Genomic DNA, 19,656 nt, shown 5'->3' with positions numbered 1-19,656 from the left:
GTTTTTCACGCAACTTTATTTCTCTTCCATGATAAAAATAAGACCTAAATTGTGAAAAACTTGCCTCATTTATAAGTATATTTTATTAATGCATTAATAAAATTGCAATTTTTCACGACTATGAGAAAAATTCAAGAAGAATTCATGCATAATTCCAGAGCAAATAATTCATGCAGAATTCCAGAATTCCCAGTGAGCAGTCACCTTTGCTTTATTTCTGATATGTTAACTGATTTTAACCAATGGCAGCTTGTGACTTTTCAAAGATGCAGCAAACCCAAGTTAACAGTTCAGCATGAAGCTTTATCGCATTTGCTTTTGAGAGCATCACCTCTAAATAAGGGTCCTTTTGAGAGAAGAGAAAGTTTCGTTAACATTTGTAGGGGAAAAGCATAGTGAATGTGATTATCTACTCCTTCTCTTACAAAGATGTTTTTAGTTTCTCACATTTTCTACAATTTGGCGGGGGGGGGGGGGGGGGGCTAAATATAACAGCCTGTTGGCTGCTGCCGCATGCTACAAACACATATTGGGAAGAGGGAAGGGGGTGGAGAACGTCCAGGCAAAAGTTCATCAATAGGCTTCTATGCCTGTGTTCACTTTCTTGTGGTTCTTGAAGCTTAGAGAGGAAATGGGTGCTTTTTTCTCCTTTGGAATGAGCATTTAGAAGGACTGTATGTTACTATTTCTCCTTATTTTATTTAAAATTAGAGTTTCATTAGTGCCACTGATTTGTCATGGAATTTTCGCTCTTGCACTAACACATTAACTGCCACGCCAGTTGTATGTAACTCATGCTAGTTTTATGCCTGGGGCCTCGTGAAGCATATTTAACTCATACTTTTCTTTACCTTGGGAGCCTCATGGTGCATAAAAGCATGGATCAAATGAATAGATGTGCATTAACTTCTTTTATATTTATTTTTGGCTCTAAATTTCACTTACAAAAAAACATTTTCACACATGAACTGTTTTCAAGTTTTTCCGATTGTGCATTTGGCCTTGAATTATTGCTCGCCAGCGCATCATAAGATTAAAATGCCAGCACAGCAGTGGCGGATTAAAGACATTCTCTAGGAGGGGGTGGAGACTTGTTACAGCCCCCCTCCCCCCTGAACTTTTGGTGCCCAGCATACATCTCTCACAAACTACGGTCCTACCATATATGTCATAAAATCACTGTCATAACTAAAACGTTGGAGGCTCAGCTGTGTGTCATGTTTTTGTCCCCACCCCCTTCACCATAGCATTTCTTGCACTATGAGGGTGATTACAATTATGAATTGCATACTTGTAATGTTTTAAGTCACAAAATCCACATCATGTGGCTGATTATTGAAAGATGTTTGCATTTTACAGCAAAACAAGTAATAAATGTGTATTTAATACATATCGAACAATGAAGATACAAGAAATAAGTAATGATATTAAATTAAACGTAAAATGATTATTTGAAAAACTAAAACATTTGCTTGCGTGCTTTGGCATCAGCAGCATGTTCAATGTTTATCCGTTCCGTTTGCCTGTATTCATTGTTCAAAACGAATATGTTTCTTTATCTTTGCTGAGGAGTACAATTTCGCAGATAATATTTTATTGGCTGAAGATTTGAAAGGGTGAGTTCTACAGATGCCACAGTTATGGGTAAAGTGAGGAAAATCAAATGAGCAGTAAATAACTCCTGAAAAGAAGTACAATAGTCATGATCCAGGATGAAAATAGTGGGAGTATTTCCCAGTATTTCTAGAAAAGAATGTACAACCCCTTTCGAAAACCCTGGGCACGCCGCTGTTTGTGTTATCTTCCATTGCATAGTGTAAGAGATTAGAACTAACGTCACTGGTACACTTTTGAAGTTCGTTTTTTGATAAATCAAGGAGCATCACAGGACTAAGAGACGATTTTTTTTTATTGGCCTGCAAAATCTCTATTCTATCTTGTGGCCTCCTGCTCCACGTACATTTAGTACAAGCCTGTGTTACTTAATAAGTGATAAATAATTGATATGTTATTGTTTTCTCCAATTTCACCCTTATTTAACTGTAGAATGAAAAGAAAGGAATATTCATTCTATTTTTTTTTTTTAAAAAAAAAAAAACACCTGGATGGGGGCTCGCGGCCCCAAAACGTGAAGCACCACTTGCACCTCAGGTTTTCATAGCACTGTATAAAATACTACACCTTTTGCTGAGCATACCAATATTAAAGTGTTTAACTTCAATAAAATAAAGACTGTAATAGATTTCTCCAAAATCATAATAAATTGATTTTTGATTAAAATAGATGTGACTGTCGGAAACAGTGGAGCAGTTTAACCTATGTTTTGTCCCAAACAGGCAAGAAGAGCACTGCTGCGTCACCCTCCATAATTGCTAATTCTTAGCTCTTGGGTATGTCATAGAACTCCATAATGTTTTATGTATTTCATTCCAACTTTGCACATTTATCAATAACTAAAAAAATAAAGCCCTTGTGAGGGGTGCAGGATCGTCCCCTCAAGTCTCTAAATTGCCCTTGCAGCAAGATACTAAGAATTATAGTTGTAGTTTGACTAATTTTTTTCAACATCGCGCTAGTGTCACTGGGTACATGTCAGCTGCTCTCTCCCTCTCTCTCTTTCCCTAGCTACGGCCATTCGACAGTGACTGCGTATTAAAAAAAAATGAATGGTGAGGCAGAGGTGGTGGGAATATTATCCAGATCCTCTGGGAAGGGGCGGTCACCTTTCGAATCCTTTGATCCACCCTAGTAATATTATACTAGTCCTTCACCTAAAGTTCATTTTGTGCTAATCTTTCGTCACACCCTTCCTTCGTCATTCTTACATTTGTTCGCCCCTGTCTCTCGTCTCCCTCTAATCTTTCGTCAGCTTCTATCTTTCATCGCACCCATCCTTATCTTTGTTTGCCCCTATCTCTGGGTTGACTCATATCTTTCGTCGCCCCCATCCATCATCATTCTTATCTTTGTTCGTCTCCTGTCTCTCGTCGCCCTTTATCATTTGTCGCTTCTATCTATTCGTCATTCTTATATTTGTTCGCCCCCTATCATTCGTCGTGTTCTATCTTTCATCATTCTTATCTTTGTTAGCCCCTGTCTCTCGTCGCCCCCTTATCATTCGTCACATTGTATCTCTCGTCATTCTTACATTTGTTCACCCCCTGTATTTCGTTGCCCCATTATCATTCGTCACCTCCTATCTTTCGTCGACCCAATTTTCTTCATTCGTATCTTTGTTCGCTTCCTGTCTCTCATCGCAACCTTATTATTCATCGCCTCTACCTTCTGTCATTCTTATATTTGTTCATCTCCTGTCTTCCATCGCCCCCTTACAATTCGTCGCCCATATATGTTTCGTCATTCTTTGTTCGCCCCTTATTATTCGTTGTGTCATATCTTTCGCCATTCTTATCTTTGTTCCCCTCCCCTCCCGTCGCCCCTATTTTAGTCACTCGCTGCACTCGCCGTTAAACTTCCTGCACCCCCATAACGGTAGTTCTTCATAAAATACCACAATATTTACTTCATTGCATTTCAACTGTGAATATTACGGAAGAAATAAAATAAGGCCCTTAACCCCTTCCCTGTGTTCGGCGTAATATTATGCCCTTGGTCACTATAGCTTATTCTGTCTTGGGCGTAATATCACGCCCGCGAACATCTCTGACTGAAGTAACCTGTGTTAATGTGTTTTGTTATTGAAGAAACAACGACCTTTTATTTAGTCACGATTTTCAATGCCCACAAAGAAGAAAAAGAAGAAGAAGAAGAAGATGAAGAAGAAGAATTAAAAGTAGTAGTAGTAGTTCAGAGGAAAGTAAACTGTGTTTTGTGTTATGCTGACAAAGTGCAAACGTGAGTTCATTTGTGTGCCTCGTTTAGTCAGTTGCATTATGTACATTTTTTTTTGGTGTTGCGTTATTTGAATTGTTGGTGATTTATTTTTGGTGTTTGAGTTTGCGAGTTTCTAATAGTATCTAATAGTATTGTCAAACAGGATTGCAAAATATTTTTCCCCTCATCCCTCATACCTATTGAAGATATTGCATTGAAACTTGGTGGATGCATTACGTATAGACCATAGTATTTTTCAAGGCAGATTATAATGGAGTACCTATATCCAGGGCCAGTCCAGAGGACCCTAAAGTTACCAAAAGGGATTTTTCGGAGGGAAATTTCCAGAATTATCCCCGATTTCCCTTTCCTCATACTTGATGTACACATGTGCATGGTACCATTTGAAAGCCTGATCTATTATGAAGAGAAAGACGTATGAACCATGAAACTCGGATGAATTATGCTGAAGCAGTAGCTACTTAAATATATTACACGCAAACTCAGATAAAAAAAAATACACAGAACGGGAAACCATTTTGTCAGAAAATTTCGCAGGGAAGGGGTTAAGGGTTTGTCGCCCCCGGGTAGTGGGGCGACCTCTCCGCCCCCCTTTATTCCGCTCTTGTATATCTCAGAATTGACACTATATGTGTTATTTTTCATTCCAACTGTGTAAATTATTTATCAATTCATGAAAAAATAAAATAGGTCCATATTGGAAATTGCTCACGATGCCCCCTCTGCCCCCCACCCCCTTTAATCCGCCCGTGCAGCACAGACACGTCAAAAGCAGGAACATCTTCCTCTCACAGTAGCTGCTGCCTTTCACGTGTCTCCGTTAGTGTTTTAACCTGATGTTGTGAAAAAAGTTGTTTTAGTGTGTGATGTGTTTACCAGGAGTGGAAACTAGTCAAGTGGTCAAAATTATCAATTTTACTGACCAAATATGGACAAATTCCTGACCACTTAATGACCTATATCAATAAATCGTCATCCTAACATTAAAATTGGGATGTCATTGGTTAAAAATTATTTTCTGGCCTCCACCATCCATCACACATTTTTTTTATTGACGATAAGGCAATGTTATCAATAATGGGAGAGGGGGGGCAAGCATTGTCAGTCTTCCGATATCGGAGCAGAACAGGAAAATCATGATGTTAAACAAGGTCCACATGTAAGTAGTGACTTGTGTCTTATTTAATAACTACAAACTGTGGTTATGTTAACCTTTAAGAAATTACTCGAACTATGCATATAAAGCTCTCGAGATAATACACACATGCATACATACCTCAAAAACATGTTGCACAGTAGTTGTGTTAGGGTTGCAGGATAATTCAACCTTTTGGCCAGTCAATAAAACAACCATGACATTTCTTCTTTCAACAGACTAAAAAAGAAAGGAAAAAACAACTTTATTTCCATGCAAGATGCAAAGCTAGTGCTCGAAGTGGAGGGGTATAAAGGGGGTTGGGTGTACTTCCCAGCTAGCTAGGAAAATTTACACAATGCATCTCCCCCAGCTGTTTTACTGTCACTATTTTAACAATAAGAGCATCCCCCAGCTAGATTCAAGTTTTGAGGAAACACCTGCCCCACACTTAAAAATGTCCACATGTAGCACTGCAAAAAAGCACTCAGAAATGTAACACACCTACAATGTGTTAACATTAACACAGATTTGGGAAGTTTAATTCTAATAATTGCATGAATTTATGTTCCAAAAAAAAATATCTTTATTTTCAATAGAGTAGCAATACAAAATCGACCAATACAAGTTATGTCAATACCGAAGCAAAATTTACTAACATTCAAGTAAAATTCACAAAAAAACAAAATGAAGTTTATCAATTTTGAAGCATGTTTACTAATAATGATAGTAAACGTTGTATGGATAATAAAACAGCAAATTTTTCAGAATGAACCTAAATGATTTAACCTTCTGACAATAATCATTGTATTACACTACATGGTTCATGTACATTTTCGTCATAACTGTCTTTGCTGTTCTATTTCTACAAACAAGAACAAAATCATAGAATTATGGGAGCCAATTCAGATAATTTCCAGAAATATGGAATTATGTTGAGTTGTTTTGCTTTAAGTCTTCTTAACTGAGTGCCTCCACCGGGAATCGGACCTTGTGACCGCTTGATTACAAGGTGATAATGTTACCACTATTGGGGAAACCCAAAATGGGATCGGTAAGTTAAGATACGGATGGTTCCTCTAGGATCATGATAAAATTCAAGTATAATTCCTGGTTTTCAAGGCGAAATATCCAAAAATTGAAAGGTACAAGCAGATGTTTTCTCTATTTCAACCTTATGTATTACCACCTCTCACCACCCACACACACAAATATCTTAACAATATAAAGGATCCGTGTGACTCCAATGTATCCAAAAATTCTAATTCAATTCAACTAAAGGGTATATCCATTTAAATTATTTAATTTAAAGCATGGAGTTTACATTTGCCATTTCACACACTCAGACCAGATTGTTCTGCAAACGACACTGACAAAGTAAATGAAAATAATTCTTGTTTATTTTCCATGCAGCTTTCTTTTCCTTCCTTGATAAAAATATAAGAACTAAAAGATTTGCCTCTAGCATTTATAAACATGTATAAATTCAATGGGATCTGGATTAGTAAAAGTTGCTCATTTTCATGTCTATGTAGAAAAATTCACGCAGCATTCCCAGATTCAATAAATCAAACATAATTTCCAGAATTCAAGGAATTCCTGGTGAGTAGTCACCCTTTAGATGCTATTTATAGGAATATCGATAGAGCAAACCTATCAACAGGACTGACATAATAGTCATTATCAACACCTTAATATATCTCATTAATCACTTCAATTGTAGTAAAACGTAGACCAACCTTAGCATCAACATCCAAGTGAATGTACTTAATGGGACTACTGCTCCTGACAACAAACTCCGGTCCAATGCACGTTCTCGGACAGGAGTATTTGGTCCTTATTTCAGTGGCCTCCGCTCGATAAAGACGAGATGCTGCTCGTTGGACTGGGTGTCGTTTCACAGACTTACTGCCATTAATTGTTTCTGAACAGCTACATTACAGTAAGAAAAAATGTTAAATTGTTAAATATTAATACATGACCTACAATGTTAAATAAAATTAATTTCTTTGTGATCATGTTAAAATTCATTCGTATGTGAAAAAATTAAAAATCACGAATTGATGTTGTTTGCAAAAAATGTTTTAAATACATATCGATTTTAGTTACACTCTTGTCATGGACACGTGTGGGTTGTAACAACCCCGATGAAAGTGAGTGCTATTGTTACAACCAATAAGTGTCCATGACTACATACTGTGTTTGAGATTACTATTAGTTTTGGTTGAACAAAATTCCCTCACTTTTGTAGGCAATTCTAAAATAAAATGTCCCGACCATTCTCAGGTGTTTTAACATGTTAAAGTTTTAAGTCTTAAAGTACACGTAAACACTTAAAGCTTATTCAACACTGTTTGAAATAGAACAAAAATGAATTATACAAACATTTCTATCTCCCGTCAAGAAGCTTGTTAAGGATAATGGAATTTCTTTTCATTCCCAGGACATTTTATGAATAACATTGTACTTCTAACGGCCATAAAGTTATATTTTGCTAATGCAAGTCATTCCAGAGGAATTATCTGTAATCTTTCTCTTTTGCTGTAACATATGAATGTTTCCATGTTTGTTTGTTCAATTATTTCAAAAATATTTAAACATTTCTTACTGGCCAATTTAATAAATGTTGCTTATTTGTACGATTAGGTGAACCACAACAGGAAGATGAGGGACTGATGGAAGAAAAGGGACAAGGAAGTGAGGGATCAGCATTTGCCTGGAGAAACTGAAAGTTATCATGAGAAAACCACAAGATTTGACTTGTAGCATTGCGAATACATTATTTTGAACAAAATTAGTCTGCAAAAGAGAACATTTTCTTGGGGATTTTGATGAAGCAAGTTCTATACAGGCTTCTGACCTTTCAACAGCATGTCACGCTCATCATGAGACATACTTAAATCTCCCAGCATCCCAGCTTGGATGCCAATTTAGAGCAAACTTTGTCAATATCCTGAGAAAATCCTCTTCATTTAAGAAGCCCAGAGTGGAAACATGAAATCATTTGTTCACATTTGCAAGGAAGTAATCTACCATGAGACCACTGAAACACATTTTAAATTACAGAATGATTGTAAAGCAGGGTGGATAAAAATCATGATTTTTAAAATAAAAATCAATTTTGATGATTTTTTAAAATTTAAATTGGATGATTTTGATTTAAATCTATTCTTTTTTAAGAAACACACTTAAAATTGCTTGTATGGTTTTTGGCACCATACACATAGGTATATGTTCTTATAGAATGGCTTTTTCTAGTAAACGGCCCTGTAAAATATTTGAACAGTTTCAATAAAGTAAATAAAAAATATATGTAAATACACATTTTTCTGTTTTTCACTATCATACTGTATATATATGAACCTATTATGGAAATTTTTGTTGAGTGTGTTTTTGAAACTATAATAATTTCAGTAACTTTTCTTCTAATGAAAATAAAACATTCTGGATGTACTATATAATTGTAACTTATAATGTTTTTTATAGTCTTTGTAGCTGAATTTCAGCAATTTCTTTAACGATCATTTGCAAAATATAGCTGCCATGTTTATTTACAGTTTAATGAAAATGACATTATTTACGGTTTAACGTGATTATTATTTTGCATATTTTTCTACACAAAATGTTTGCTATTTTTGTCTATAAAAATTATTGTAGTTTATTTTAAGAGAAACTTACGTGTGTTTACATATTACATTTCCTTTCGTATGAGCTTCACATCATCACATCCTTCTTTTTCTTTCTTAAAGCCTAATACACACCATTAAATGATTACGAGATTAATGTACTTTCACCAAAAGTGATTCCGATATCTACAAAATCTTTATGTATATTATTTTATAAATTATTTATGTAAAGTGATTTGAATCAATGTTTTTCTATTTTTTTTTAAAAAAAAATCACCAGATTTAAATCAATCCAATCCACCTTGTTGTAAAGTCACTCCCTACTTTTAGAATGAAATCCACAAAAAGGGATGTACACAATTCGCCGTGTGAGAACCACGCAGACATAACTCCAATTTATCAAATTTACAGGAGAGAGGATAAATGCATTCTTACAATTAGAGATACGTCACTCCACCTTACTGCTAAAGATCAGAAGTGGAGATATGGTGACCTGACTCAAAATAGAGTTCCCCAGAGGGGATACTTGACACAAAACCGAAAACTCAATTCTGGTGGTTACATTCTTCTGGTTCTCATGTGACGAGATATAAATAAATTAAAGTAAACAATGACACTTTGTAATTTATAATACGAGGCACATGTAAAAAAAAGGGCCGATAATTTTTTTACTTGGGACTGGCAATACTGACGAAGCATGCTTTAGTATTCTGTGCCTGCAACCAGTAGCGGCTCGTGCCTAAAATAACAGGTGAAGAAGTACATTTATAGGCAATGAAAAACAAATAGTAAGTGTCAGTGGCCCCCCCACAATTTAAAACGTCTTTTTTGTCTTCATCCGTCCATCTGGAAAATGGTGTCTGCAACAAATTACACACTAAGTCATTTACTGAGTTCATTGTACAAACCACAGCTCAACACATGAACACAACACACGATAGGAAACGCGAAACACACACGCGGAACAAGATCTCGCGAGAACGCAACGATTTTGCCACAACCACTGGATGCAATGTTTTCTGTCGACGAGAGAACTGCTGCACGTAGATGGCGACACCCATTCAATTCCAACGGTAGGTGACGTCACCGTTGGCATGACAACCGGCTAAAGTCTTCCGCAACCTGGCGGCGTCTGCTCTTGGTTTGTTTAAGCTACGACGAACTCTTCACGTGCGTAGCGCCGAGCGGCGTGTTATTTGAGTATTATCGTGTGCGTTCTGCTGTGAAATAGTTTAATTTAACAAGGAAATGAAAAATGTCAATATTAATTTCAAAATTAGGTGAAAACATCTGCACTTGTTGCACTTGGCCAGCCGCCACTGCCTGCAACAGAGGTATATTTCTCAGTGTGGAGGTGCGTATGTGCGAGTAGCAGGAAGTTGAAATGGCTACTGTAATAGAAAATCCCGCCAAATGCGAGGTGAGGTCGGTGATTAGATTTCTCAATGCAAAAGGACTGAGTGCAGCTGACATTCATCGGGAATTGTGTGCCATTTACGGACCAACAGTAATGAGGGAAGGAAAGGTAAGACAATGGTGCCATGCTTTTCGGGAAGGACGTTCAATGTTCATGATGACGAGCGGAGTGGCAGGCCTAGTGTTCAGACGGACGAACTTGTGTAACGTGTTGATGAGTAAGTGCGATCCAATCGCTGTTTCACCATTACTGATCTAGGCAAGGAGTTTCCTGAAGTGTCTCATAAAACATTGAACCAAATTGTAACGGACAATCTGGGTTATCGCAAACTGTGTGCGAGGTGGGTGCCAAAAATGTTGACAAACACACAAATATGAAAGAATGAAATCAGCACATGATTTTTTGGCCCGCTGGGAGAAGGATGGCGATGACTTGTTTTCTCATATAGTGGCTGGAGACGAAACCTGGATATCGTACGTCACTGGAGAGTCGAAGCATCAATCCATGCAATGGTGTCACTCCGGTTCACCGAAACCGAAGAAATTCAAGCAAACACCACCACATCGCAAAATCATGGCAACCATGTTTTGGGACCAAAAAGGTGTAATCCTCGTGGAATTCCTGGAACCGGGACGAACCATCACAGCAGATGTGTATTGCCAAACACTGTCTAATCTGTGACGTGCCATCCAAAACCGGCGAAGAGGAATGTTACGGCTTGGAATTCTGCTTATTCATGACAACACCCACCCACACACAGCTGACCATACTGTTGCGACAATTCAAAAATTCTGATGGGAATGTTTTAATCACCCACCATACAGTCCCGATTTTGCCCCAAGTGATTACTTTCTGTTCCTTCATCTCAAAAAGTGGCTTGCTTTGCAACGTTTCGATGATAGTAAAGTTCTCGACTGGCTGAGATCCCAGGCGGCAGATTTCTACACAGAAGGTCTACGTAAACTTGTTCCACGGTACCAAAAATGCTTGGAGCGTCGTGGTGACTATGTAGAAAAATAGCCAGGGTATGCACTTGTATAGCATCAAAATAAAAATTTTCTCGCTTGAATTAATTCTCTGTAATAACCAATCGGCCCTTTTTTGGACATGCCCCTCATACATAAAGCATAGAATAAAGGAATTGACACATATTTGGACTTTTTAACAGCTAATGTCACGCTCATTGTCTGAGATTCTTAACCAGCATGACTCCACCTTCTGTAGTGGAGTGGTTAAAATAGTGAAGAAAAAAAAAGCAGGTCCTAGCTTTCAATCCTGAGTATTTTATCAATATTCTATACATCCTCATTGTCACAATTAACCTACAAAGGTAGAAAAGTACCTACAGAGGAAGAAAAGCAACTTTAAAAAATGAGAGAGAAAGAGAGAGAAATTCAATCAATGTAAGCAAGGAAAGAGATTACCCTTATTTATATGTTAACCTGAATATTACTTGGATTTAGTAGAATACAGGTAAAAAAAGTTCCCTGACGGAAACGCACATAAGATAGAGTTGATATTCAGCGATTGATTCAAACATTCCAAAGGACTAAGTACCTGCTTGGTGTCCTAGTGATTCTCATGTGATTCTCTTTGTTGACAGTAGATGGTGACTGTGTAGTGTTTAAATAAATTAGTTCTATTTCTCCTTGTGTACGATTCGTATTGTTACTGCTGGCAAGGCACTGGAAAAAACAAGAATACCTTTAATGTAAATAAAAAATGTATAGTATAAAATCTTTACCATACTATGAAAGCTGTTTAACAATACAAGCTATAATACTCAGTCATGATCAGTCTCATAGCAAGATATTTTGGCACTCTAAGAAGGATTATGGTTTGCCCCCTCCCCCCCCTCCAAGCACAAACATTTCATGTGCATTCTTTGACATTTTCTTCCTATGTCATGGTTTGTGATATACATCATAAATATTTTGAAATGAGAAAGCAAAAAACATTAAAAATAATAAAACTTATATTTAACGATTCGTAATTTGCCTTTCTGATCAAAAAAAGTTTAGCATATTTAACAATACGAGGGTCACTATTTATATTTTGAGCCTAACAATGAAAAAACAGGAATTTGGCATTGAAAACTGCTTTATTGTTTTTCGAATACACTTTTGCATTCGATCGAACCATTTGTCAAAGCAGTTTTTCCAATCTTCTTGAGACACCTCCATAATATGGTTTTTGAACGCATCAACGGCGTCTTCCGCCGACGAAAATCGTTGTCCACGCAATTTATTCTTGACATTCGGGAACAAGAAGAAGTCATTGGGTGCCAAATCAGGACTGTACGGCGGATGACCCATCAATTCGATTTTTTGACTGTTCATAAAGTCGGTTGTTAGACGAGATGTGTGACAGCTGGCATTGTCTTGATGAAGAATGATCCGACGGCAAACAAATTGTTGTGTACCATTCAGAGTTGACCGTTCTACGTTCCTCTAAAGTCACAGTTGCCACATGACCAGTTTTCCCGAAAAAACAGGCGACCATTTGTTTCGATGTGCTTCGAGCGCGAACAACTTTTGTTGGATTGGGTTCATCTTGAAACACCCATACAGTCGACTGCTGTTTACGTTCTGGCTCATATGCATATATCCATGATTCGTCACCTGTTACAATCTTATATACGTCTTTTGAAGCACCACGATTGTATATATTGAGCATTTGTTTGCACCAATTGACGCGAGCGTCTTTTTGAGTTTTTGTCAAATTGTGTGGGATCCAACGAGAACATACCTTTCTCACAGCTAAATGAGCATGTAATATTTTATATATGCTGGTGGAACTAATGCCTATGGTTGCCTCAATCTCACAGTACGTCACATGACGATCTTGCAGTATTAGGTTTTGCACAGCATCAATGCTTTCTTGAACAACAACTGATTTTGGACGATCTTCGCGAATCTCGTCGGTGAGCGAATGGCGGCCACGATTAAATTCGTTATACCAGCGTTTCACAGTGGCAAAGGATGGGGCTTCATCGCCAAATGTGGAAGTAAGTTGATCGATGCACTCTTGTCTTGATAATCCACGTCGAAAATCGTAAAAAAAATCATCGCACGAAAATGTTCACGAGTTAATTCCATTTTATTGTTGTCGCGCAATCTCCAAGGCAACATAAACAACTCAAATGAAGCTATTGACAAAACATTTGAAGTACGTTATGGTCAATAATGCCAGACGATTCCGTGCAAACGTCAAATCGCGCCTAACTTCAATCAGTGTTGCCAAGGCTCAAAATATAAATAGTGACCCTCGTATTTCAGTTATGTCTTAGTATCTATTATATACTATTACATAAGCACTGAGTAAGCATAATGTAAAATATACATCTACATATGGGGTAGTCTGTATCAACCTCATAAATCAAAAGGACTTATAATAGAGCTATTTTCGTGACATGGTCGAACGAAAAACATCATGTACCGAGTTGAATGGTGATATCTATTTTTCCGTCGTGACCCCCAAAAGGGAGTGTCTAGGGGACACTTCATGACTTGAAAATCTTCAATGGGAACAAGGGTCGAGTAACATCTTGCAAGTGGAAATTTCTGCGTTGCATATTCTGACTTACTTTTTTCTTTATATATATATATATAAGTTTTGTGATTACATAAGTCTATTAAACTATTGATAATATCTAGACAACAATGAAAGAAAAATACATGAAAATTCACGTCAATGCTCTAGAAGGAATTCTAAGCTGATGTAATGTTTCATATTTTGAAATATCCAAGAAGTTTTTCGAATGGAGAGGAAAATTTGAAAAAAATTTCGCCCATTCGCATGACAAAGGTCCAGCCGGGCCTTAACTGGATGAGTCCAGTGGCAAATAGGAGTGACAACTTTCAAGTGGAATGGAGACGGAAGAAGCTTCTGTGAAAATTATTATCCTCTAATGCAGTGGTTTCCAACTTCAAAAGGTCCGAGAGCCAAAATTATATCCATTAGTTGATAGCCGGGCCTCATTTTTTTGGGGGGGGGGGGGGGGGGCGGATTAAAAATTACAAAAATTGTAAGTACTGAACTGAAAATGTAGTACTTTCGCATGACCTAAATTTCTAAAATGAGGCAATAAAACAATGGAATTACAAATGAAAATTGTATAATTACAATTTATTTCACAAAATCCCAATACTTATTGATGAATTGAAAGAAATTAAATACACACCATACAAATAAAAATCCTTCATAGTAAGTGTTCAATGTGAAAATTGAGCCCGATCTGCTTCTTTTATTAAAGTTGTATTTGAAAGTCTCAGAAAGTGAAGCACTGAAGAATTTGCCAGTCTGCTTCTGTAGCGGTTCTTGATGAACTTCATTGAAGAAAAAACAGTTTCACACATGTATGTTCTGCCGAACATCGATGTCATTCTTTGCTCAAAACTACGAAGGTTTGGAAAGCGTTCTTTTGAAAGGTATTTGAAAAACTCTGGCCCCTTTTCTTGCCTAGTTTGAAGGAACACATCGCTTTGCAAATCACGCAATTCAAGTTGGAGAGAAGCTATTTTAATTTTCAGTCTTACGTTTTTTGGAGATATTGCTCATTTCGATATTTGCACAAACTTTAACAACCAGTCACAGTACAATCCGAGTTGGGACACTGGAAATCTCTTCGTACTTTGTCTGAACACAAAGAGTGAAGCCTTCGCGGAAGCGGGCGAGTTTATTCTGCATAGCGAAGGGGTGGAATGCATGGTGTGAAGAGAAACTTACGTCACTTTAGATTCTTCTGATTATCATTATTGACTGCAAAATCAATTCTACCTGTGACATTGTCTTTCTTCACAGATCATCCGTTCCTTCAGTAAAAAAGAACGTATTTTAATGAAAATAAATAAAATTAATGTATTTTGCAAACTGGCTTCGCGGGCCGCAGAAAAAGGCAACGGGGGCCGCATGCCCCAGACAGTTTTAACTTACGGCCTATCCACATATTAATTTATTTGCCATGTTCGTATTTCACTGTACAGATTTTCTACAAATCCTTCATGAAATTTGTATTATCCGGATTACCTGAATTATCCAGATATCCAAGTATCCAGATATCTGGATAATCCATTACATCCAAAATGGATATAGGATAATTTGAAATTCCAAAAAGACACCATGGAGTTCAGTTTATATGGACTGTGCAAAAGCAGAATGATGTAAGAACTATTAATCTCTGTGGAAATTGCAAAAGCTTATGATGTGTTATGATAAAATTTAAAATATATTACCTTTGGTGGACTTCCCATGACTTCCTTATACATATCCATTACTGAATGATAGAATGGTTCATCCGGGTTGTGTATTTTGCAATAATTTGTTATTTCCTGAAAAAAAGAAATATGTAATTAAAATAAGGCCCACCGCAAACAATGATAAATTACAAGGCATCCTGTAGTTGTGTGGTCTGGACCAACCAGTCAGGCCTGTAGCCAGAATTTTATTTCAGGAGGGAGGAAAGGAGGGGGGTCATCACTTATAAGCAGTGGTCGGAAGTAGCGTGCTACTCAAGCTAGATATAAAATTTGTAGCAGTAGCTGTAGCAGCGCTACATTTTGAAAATTGTAGCTGTAGCAAAGCTACAAAATTTTTGTAGTTGTAGCGAAAATTTCGCTACAGCTATATTTCTTCTCTGCATTTCGAGGAAAATTTTGAATGTGACCATAGCGTTATATATATATATATATATATATATATATATATATATATATATATATATATATATATAAAGAAACGGCAATAACGCTTTTGCAGAACGTTCATAAAGACAGTCTATTACATGGAAATATAGATAATCTGGATTATAAATATCTTGGTATCGCAGATTATAGATATCTGCCTAATTTATTTCATTAATATAAATAAATCTAATATCTAGATAACTAAACTGAACTGGCATATATTAATATATATCTGTCTAACAGATACGTATTTTGAGGAGAAACATGCCTCGTTTGCGGCCGCCCTGAAAAAAATGCCCCATTTGCCCCCCCCCCCCCCTTCAGGAACAAATCCTGTGGATATCCAGGGTGTGAGAGAGAGGTACATGTCATTAATTACTGTGTAAAACACATCTTGCAGTTCAAAAACGAGCGATCCATTCTCTACTACAATGACAAAGCAATAGTGTCAGCAATCAACAATTGATCATTGTCAGTATATAGGATCTCACCAGCAAGATATTACTGTTACAGGAATGATAGACATCCACTTTCTGGAATTACAACTATTTTCATCATAATATTTGTTCAGGAATTTTAAAATTGCAATACGTTCAGAACACTCGAGTTTACACATTAGTTTCCTCAATATATTTTATGATATTGTAAAAAGCATGTATAAGTTATTGACTTTTCTGCAGAAACGATATTTTTTTTGAGTTAACATGCAGTTTCCAAATGTACGAGTATGTATTTCTTCTACCTTTACGTCGCTTTTCTGTAACTTTTGCTAATCATGGCGATAAGGATGAATGGTTTATTTTCTTATTATCTTATCTAGAGTCGCTTTCTGCCACTTTTGGCTAATTGTGAGAATGAGGAAGAATGATGATGATGAGCAGTGTGGGGAATGGAGGAGCAGGAGGATACATCCTCCCAACTAGGCATTTTCCCTAGTTTTTGTTTTGAGTCCACTTTATGCACAGATACGCTAATCGAGACTGGATCCGAACCACTAGTTCCTCCGTCAGGTATCGAACCTGGGACCCCTTTGATTACAAAGTGACAAAATTTCCACTGTGTCTTCAAGGAAGCATTCCCAACAGGAAACTTACATAAAGCATCACTTCCACCTGTTGCTCATTTAGCTATACCAAAGAAGCATCCCCCAGCTATTCGCAAAGTTAGAGCAAACATCGAACGAATTACGCTCGTATGGTAATAAATAAATCTATTTCCCAGTTAGTACAACTACTAGGGGCTTATTTCGAATATCCATTTGGTTGTTTCAATTTATATATATATATATATATATATATATATATATATATACACACACTCTGTGTGATCAGAAGTATGCGGACACCCACCTGAAAATAAAGTACAAGTTTGGGCAACCCTCCATCAGAAACACTGGCAGTCAATACAGTGTTGGCCCACTCCTAGCCTTGATAACAGCGTTCACTCTCACAGGCATATTTTCAATCAGGTGCCGAAAGGTTTCCTGAGGAATGGCAGCCAATTCCTCGCAGAGCGACAAAATGAGAAGAGGTACTGATGTGGATCGGTGTGTTCTAGCACGAAGTCGGCATTCCAAAACATCTCAGAGATGTTCTATGGGATTCAAATCAGGACTCCGCGCAAACCAGTCCATTAGTGGGACGTTTTTGTCGTCAAACCACACCCCCACAAGCCCTGCAGTATGGACGGGTGCTCGGTCGTGTCGAAAGACACAATGGTCATCCCCGAACTGGTCTTCGATGGTAGGCAGCATGAAAGCTGTTAAAATGTCAACGTAAGCTTGTGCCGTGACATTGCCATGTAAAGCAACAAGAGGGCCAAACCCCTCCTGGAGAAACAAAACTAAACTGTAACCCGACCACCTCCGAATTTCACTGTCGGCACTATACAGGCTGTTAGATGTCGTTCACCAGGCATTCGCCACACCCACACCCTACCATCGGATCGCCACATTATTCATCACTCCACACAAAGGTTTTCCACTGTTCTATGGTCCAGTTTCAAAGCTCCTTGCACCACACGAGGCGGCGTTTGGCATTTGTCTGTGTGATGTTTGACTTACGGGCAGCTGCTCGGCCATGGAAACCAAGTTGCCGCACCTTCCGCCAAACAGTAATGGTGCTTGGAGTAGATCCTGATGCAGTTCGGAATTCCTGTGTGATGGTGGCGATGGATGATTGACGATAATGCTGTACGACCCTCTTCAACACTCGATGGTCTCTGGAGGTCAACATGGGAGGTTGGCCTGCATGCTTTTGGGTTTTACACATCCCTTCACTATAACATCGGAAACAGTGGACAGAGGGATGTTTAGGAGGGTGGAAATCTCACACACAGACTTAATACACAAGTGACACCCAACCAACTGACCACGTTGAAAGCCTGTGAGTTCCTCAGACCATCCCATACTGTTGTCTCACACTGTCTGCAGACTAGTGAGTTTGCTGACTATGTGTTCCACGTGGTAGATGGCAGTACTGTGTCGCCCTCTATGATAAACACACGTTTCGCGGTGTGTCCGGATACTTTTGATCACGCACACACACACACACACACACACAGATATATATATATATATATATATCAGTGGCGTGGCGTGAATTTTAAAAAGTGTTACCGGCTATCAATCAGTACGATAATTATGCCTGCTAGACGTTATTACACCCCCCCTCCCCTTTCGGTAAAGAAAACATGTCTTCGAGCTAGATATTTGTTCATTTCGTTCTTGTTTTGCAATCAGCACATTGATTTAGCCACAAACACTCCTAGAAAGAACTACCACTCATGAGACAGTTACCACAAAAATCCAATGAATAGTGGTAGACCCTTGTCAATTCTTCATCTGTCTCCAGCTTCTTTGAAATGAGCTGCGAAGGGGAAGAAGAAGAACCACACTTCTCGGGTCAGTTTGACGTTTGTATGGTGAGCACTGAGCAGACGACAGACCAGAACTCCGCTCCTTCGTGGAAGGGAAACCCAGCTGTACGTACTACTGTTGCCAACTTAGTATTTTGGAGCAAGGTTTGTCCAAATCACGAATCACACCAAGGAACTATATTTTCGTCTATTACCTAACTGGTCTCAGTTGTAGTTCAATCCAGCCTTGGCATTGCAGTCTACCTCTAGTTGCTTGTCAGAAATTGTATTCCTATTTTAGCAGGGATTTAGCTCTTTTCTGCCAATCCGATGTGACAACACTGGCTGCCCCGGTAGGTCTGACCGGCAACAGGGCCCCTTAAGAGGCATATGAATAACCCCATAAAGTCCTTCCCCGCTCTTTCCTTGCATTGGCGCCCTCTTCTCCCTTGTTGCCTCTTCAGGGTAGCGGAACGACCTCCCTCTTCGCTTGTGTCGGCTGCAGAAAAAATGTCCTAGACAATATCTACTCGACGGGAACGGTGTTCATTAACGTATTTAACAATGTTGTCATTTTACTGAAACAACTTTTTAATTCTTTACATTTTGCTGTTACCTGCGGTAACACCGGCTACATGCACGCCACGCCTCTGATATATATATATATATATATATATATATATATATATATATATAAACACACACACACACGAGGGTTGGGGAGTAAGTCATGGCAACCCAGTAATAATTCGACAATCGAAGGATGTATTAAAAATGTGTTATATACAACTGAAAGAGTATCCCTTATGGATATCTTGTTGGTAGGAATCATGAAAGAAAACCGAAGCAACCCTGTGACATACACATGTATTAATGTACAAGTAACAAAAACATGTCTGACCCTGTGACATACACATGTGCACATGTTGCAAAAACCTGTCTGATTATGACAAACCTTTCGAAGGTTACAAAAACCTGCCTGACCCTGAGACATACCTGTGCACCTGATGGTTTTTGTAACCTGTACATTAATACATGTGTATGTCACAGGGTTGCTTGGGTTTCTTTCATGATTCCTACCAA

The 19,656-nt window shown here is 38.0% G+C and overlaps 1 protein-coding gene across 1 annotated transcript in view; it reads right to left on the bottom strand.

The window, feature by feature from the left end:
• Positions 1–19,656, bottom strand: part of LOC145997452 (tyrosine-protein phosphatase non-receptor type 13-like) — a 460,227-nt gene that overhangs the window by 42,902 nt on the left and 397,669 nt on the right. Inside the window, exons 6-9 of the mRNA XM_083134519.1 lie at positions 15,268–15,363; positions 11,591–11,718; positions 6,730–6,922; positions 5,132–5,230 (exon numbers count right to left, since the gene is read on the bottom strand). Of these exons, the coding sequence (XP_082990645.1) occupies positions 5,132–5,230; positions 6,730–6,922; positions 11,591–11,718; positions 15,268–15,363 (516 nt within the window). The remainder of the gene's footprint in view (positions 1–5,131; positions 5,231–6,729; positions 6,923–11,590; positions 11,719–15,267; positions 15,364–19,656) is intronic.

This window comes from Lepisma saccharinum, chromosome 13 (genome assembly GCF_977018435.1).
Source record: "Lepisma saccharinum chromosome 13, izLepSacc3.1, whole genome shotgun sequence".
NCBI classification, from domain to species: Eukaryota; Metazoa; Arthropoda; class Insecta; order Zygentoma; family Lepismatidae; genus Lepisma; species Lepisma saccharinum.
The sequence above is the reverse complement of the archived record's forward strand: the minus strand, read 5'-3'. Positions and strand labels throughout refer to the sequence as shown.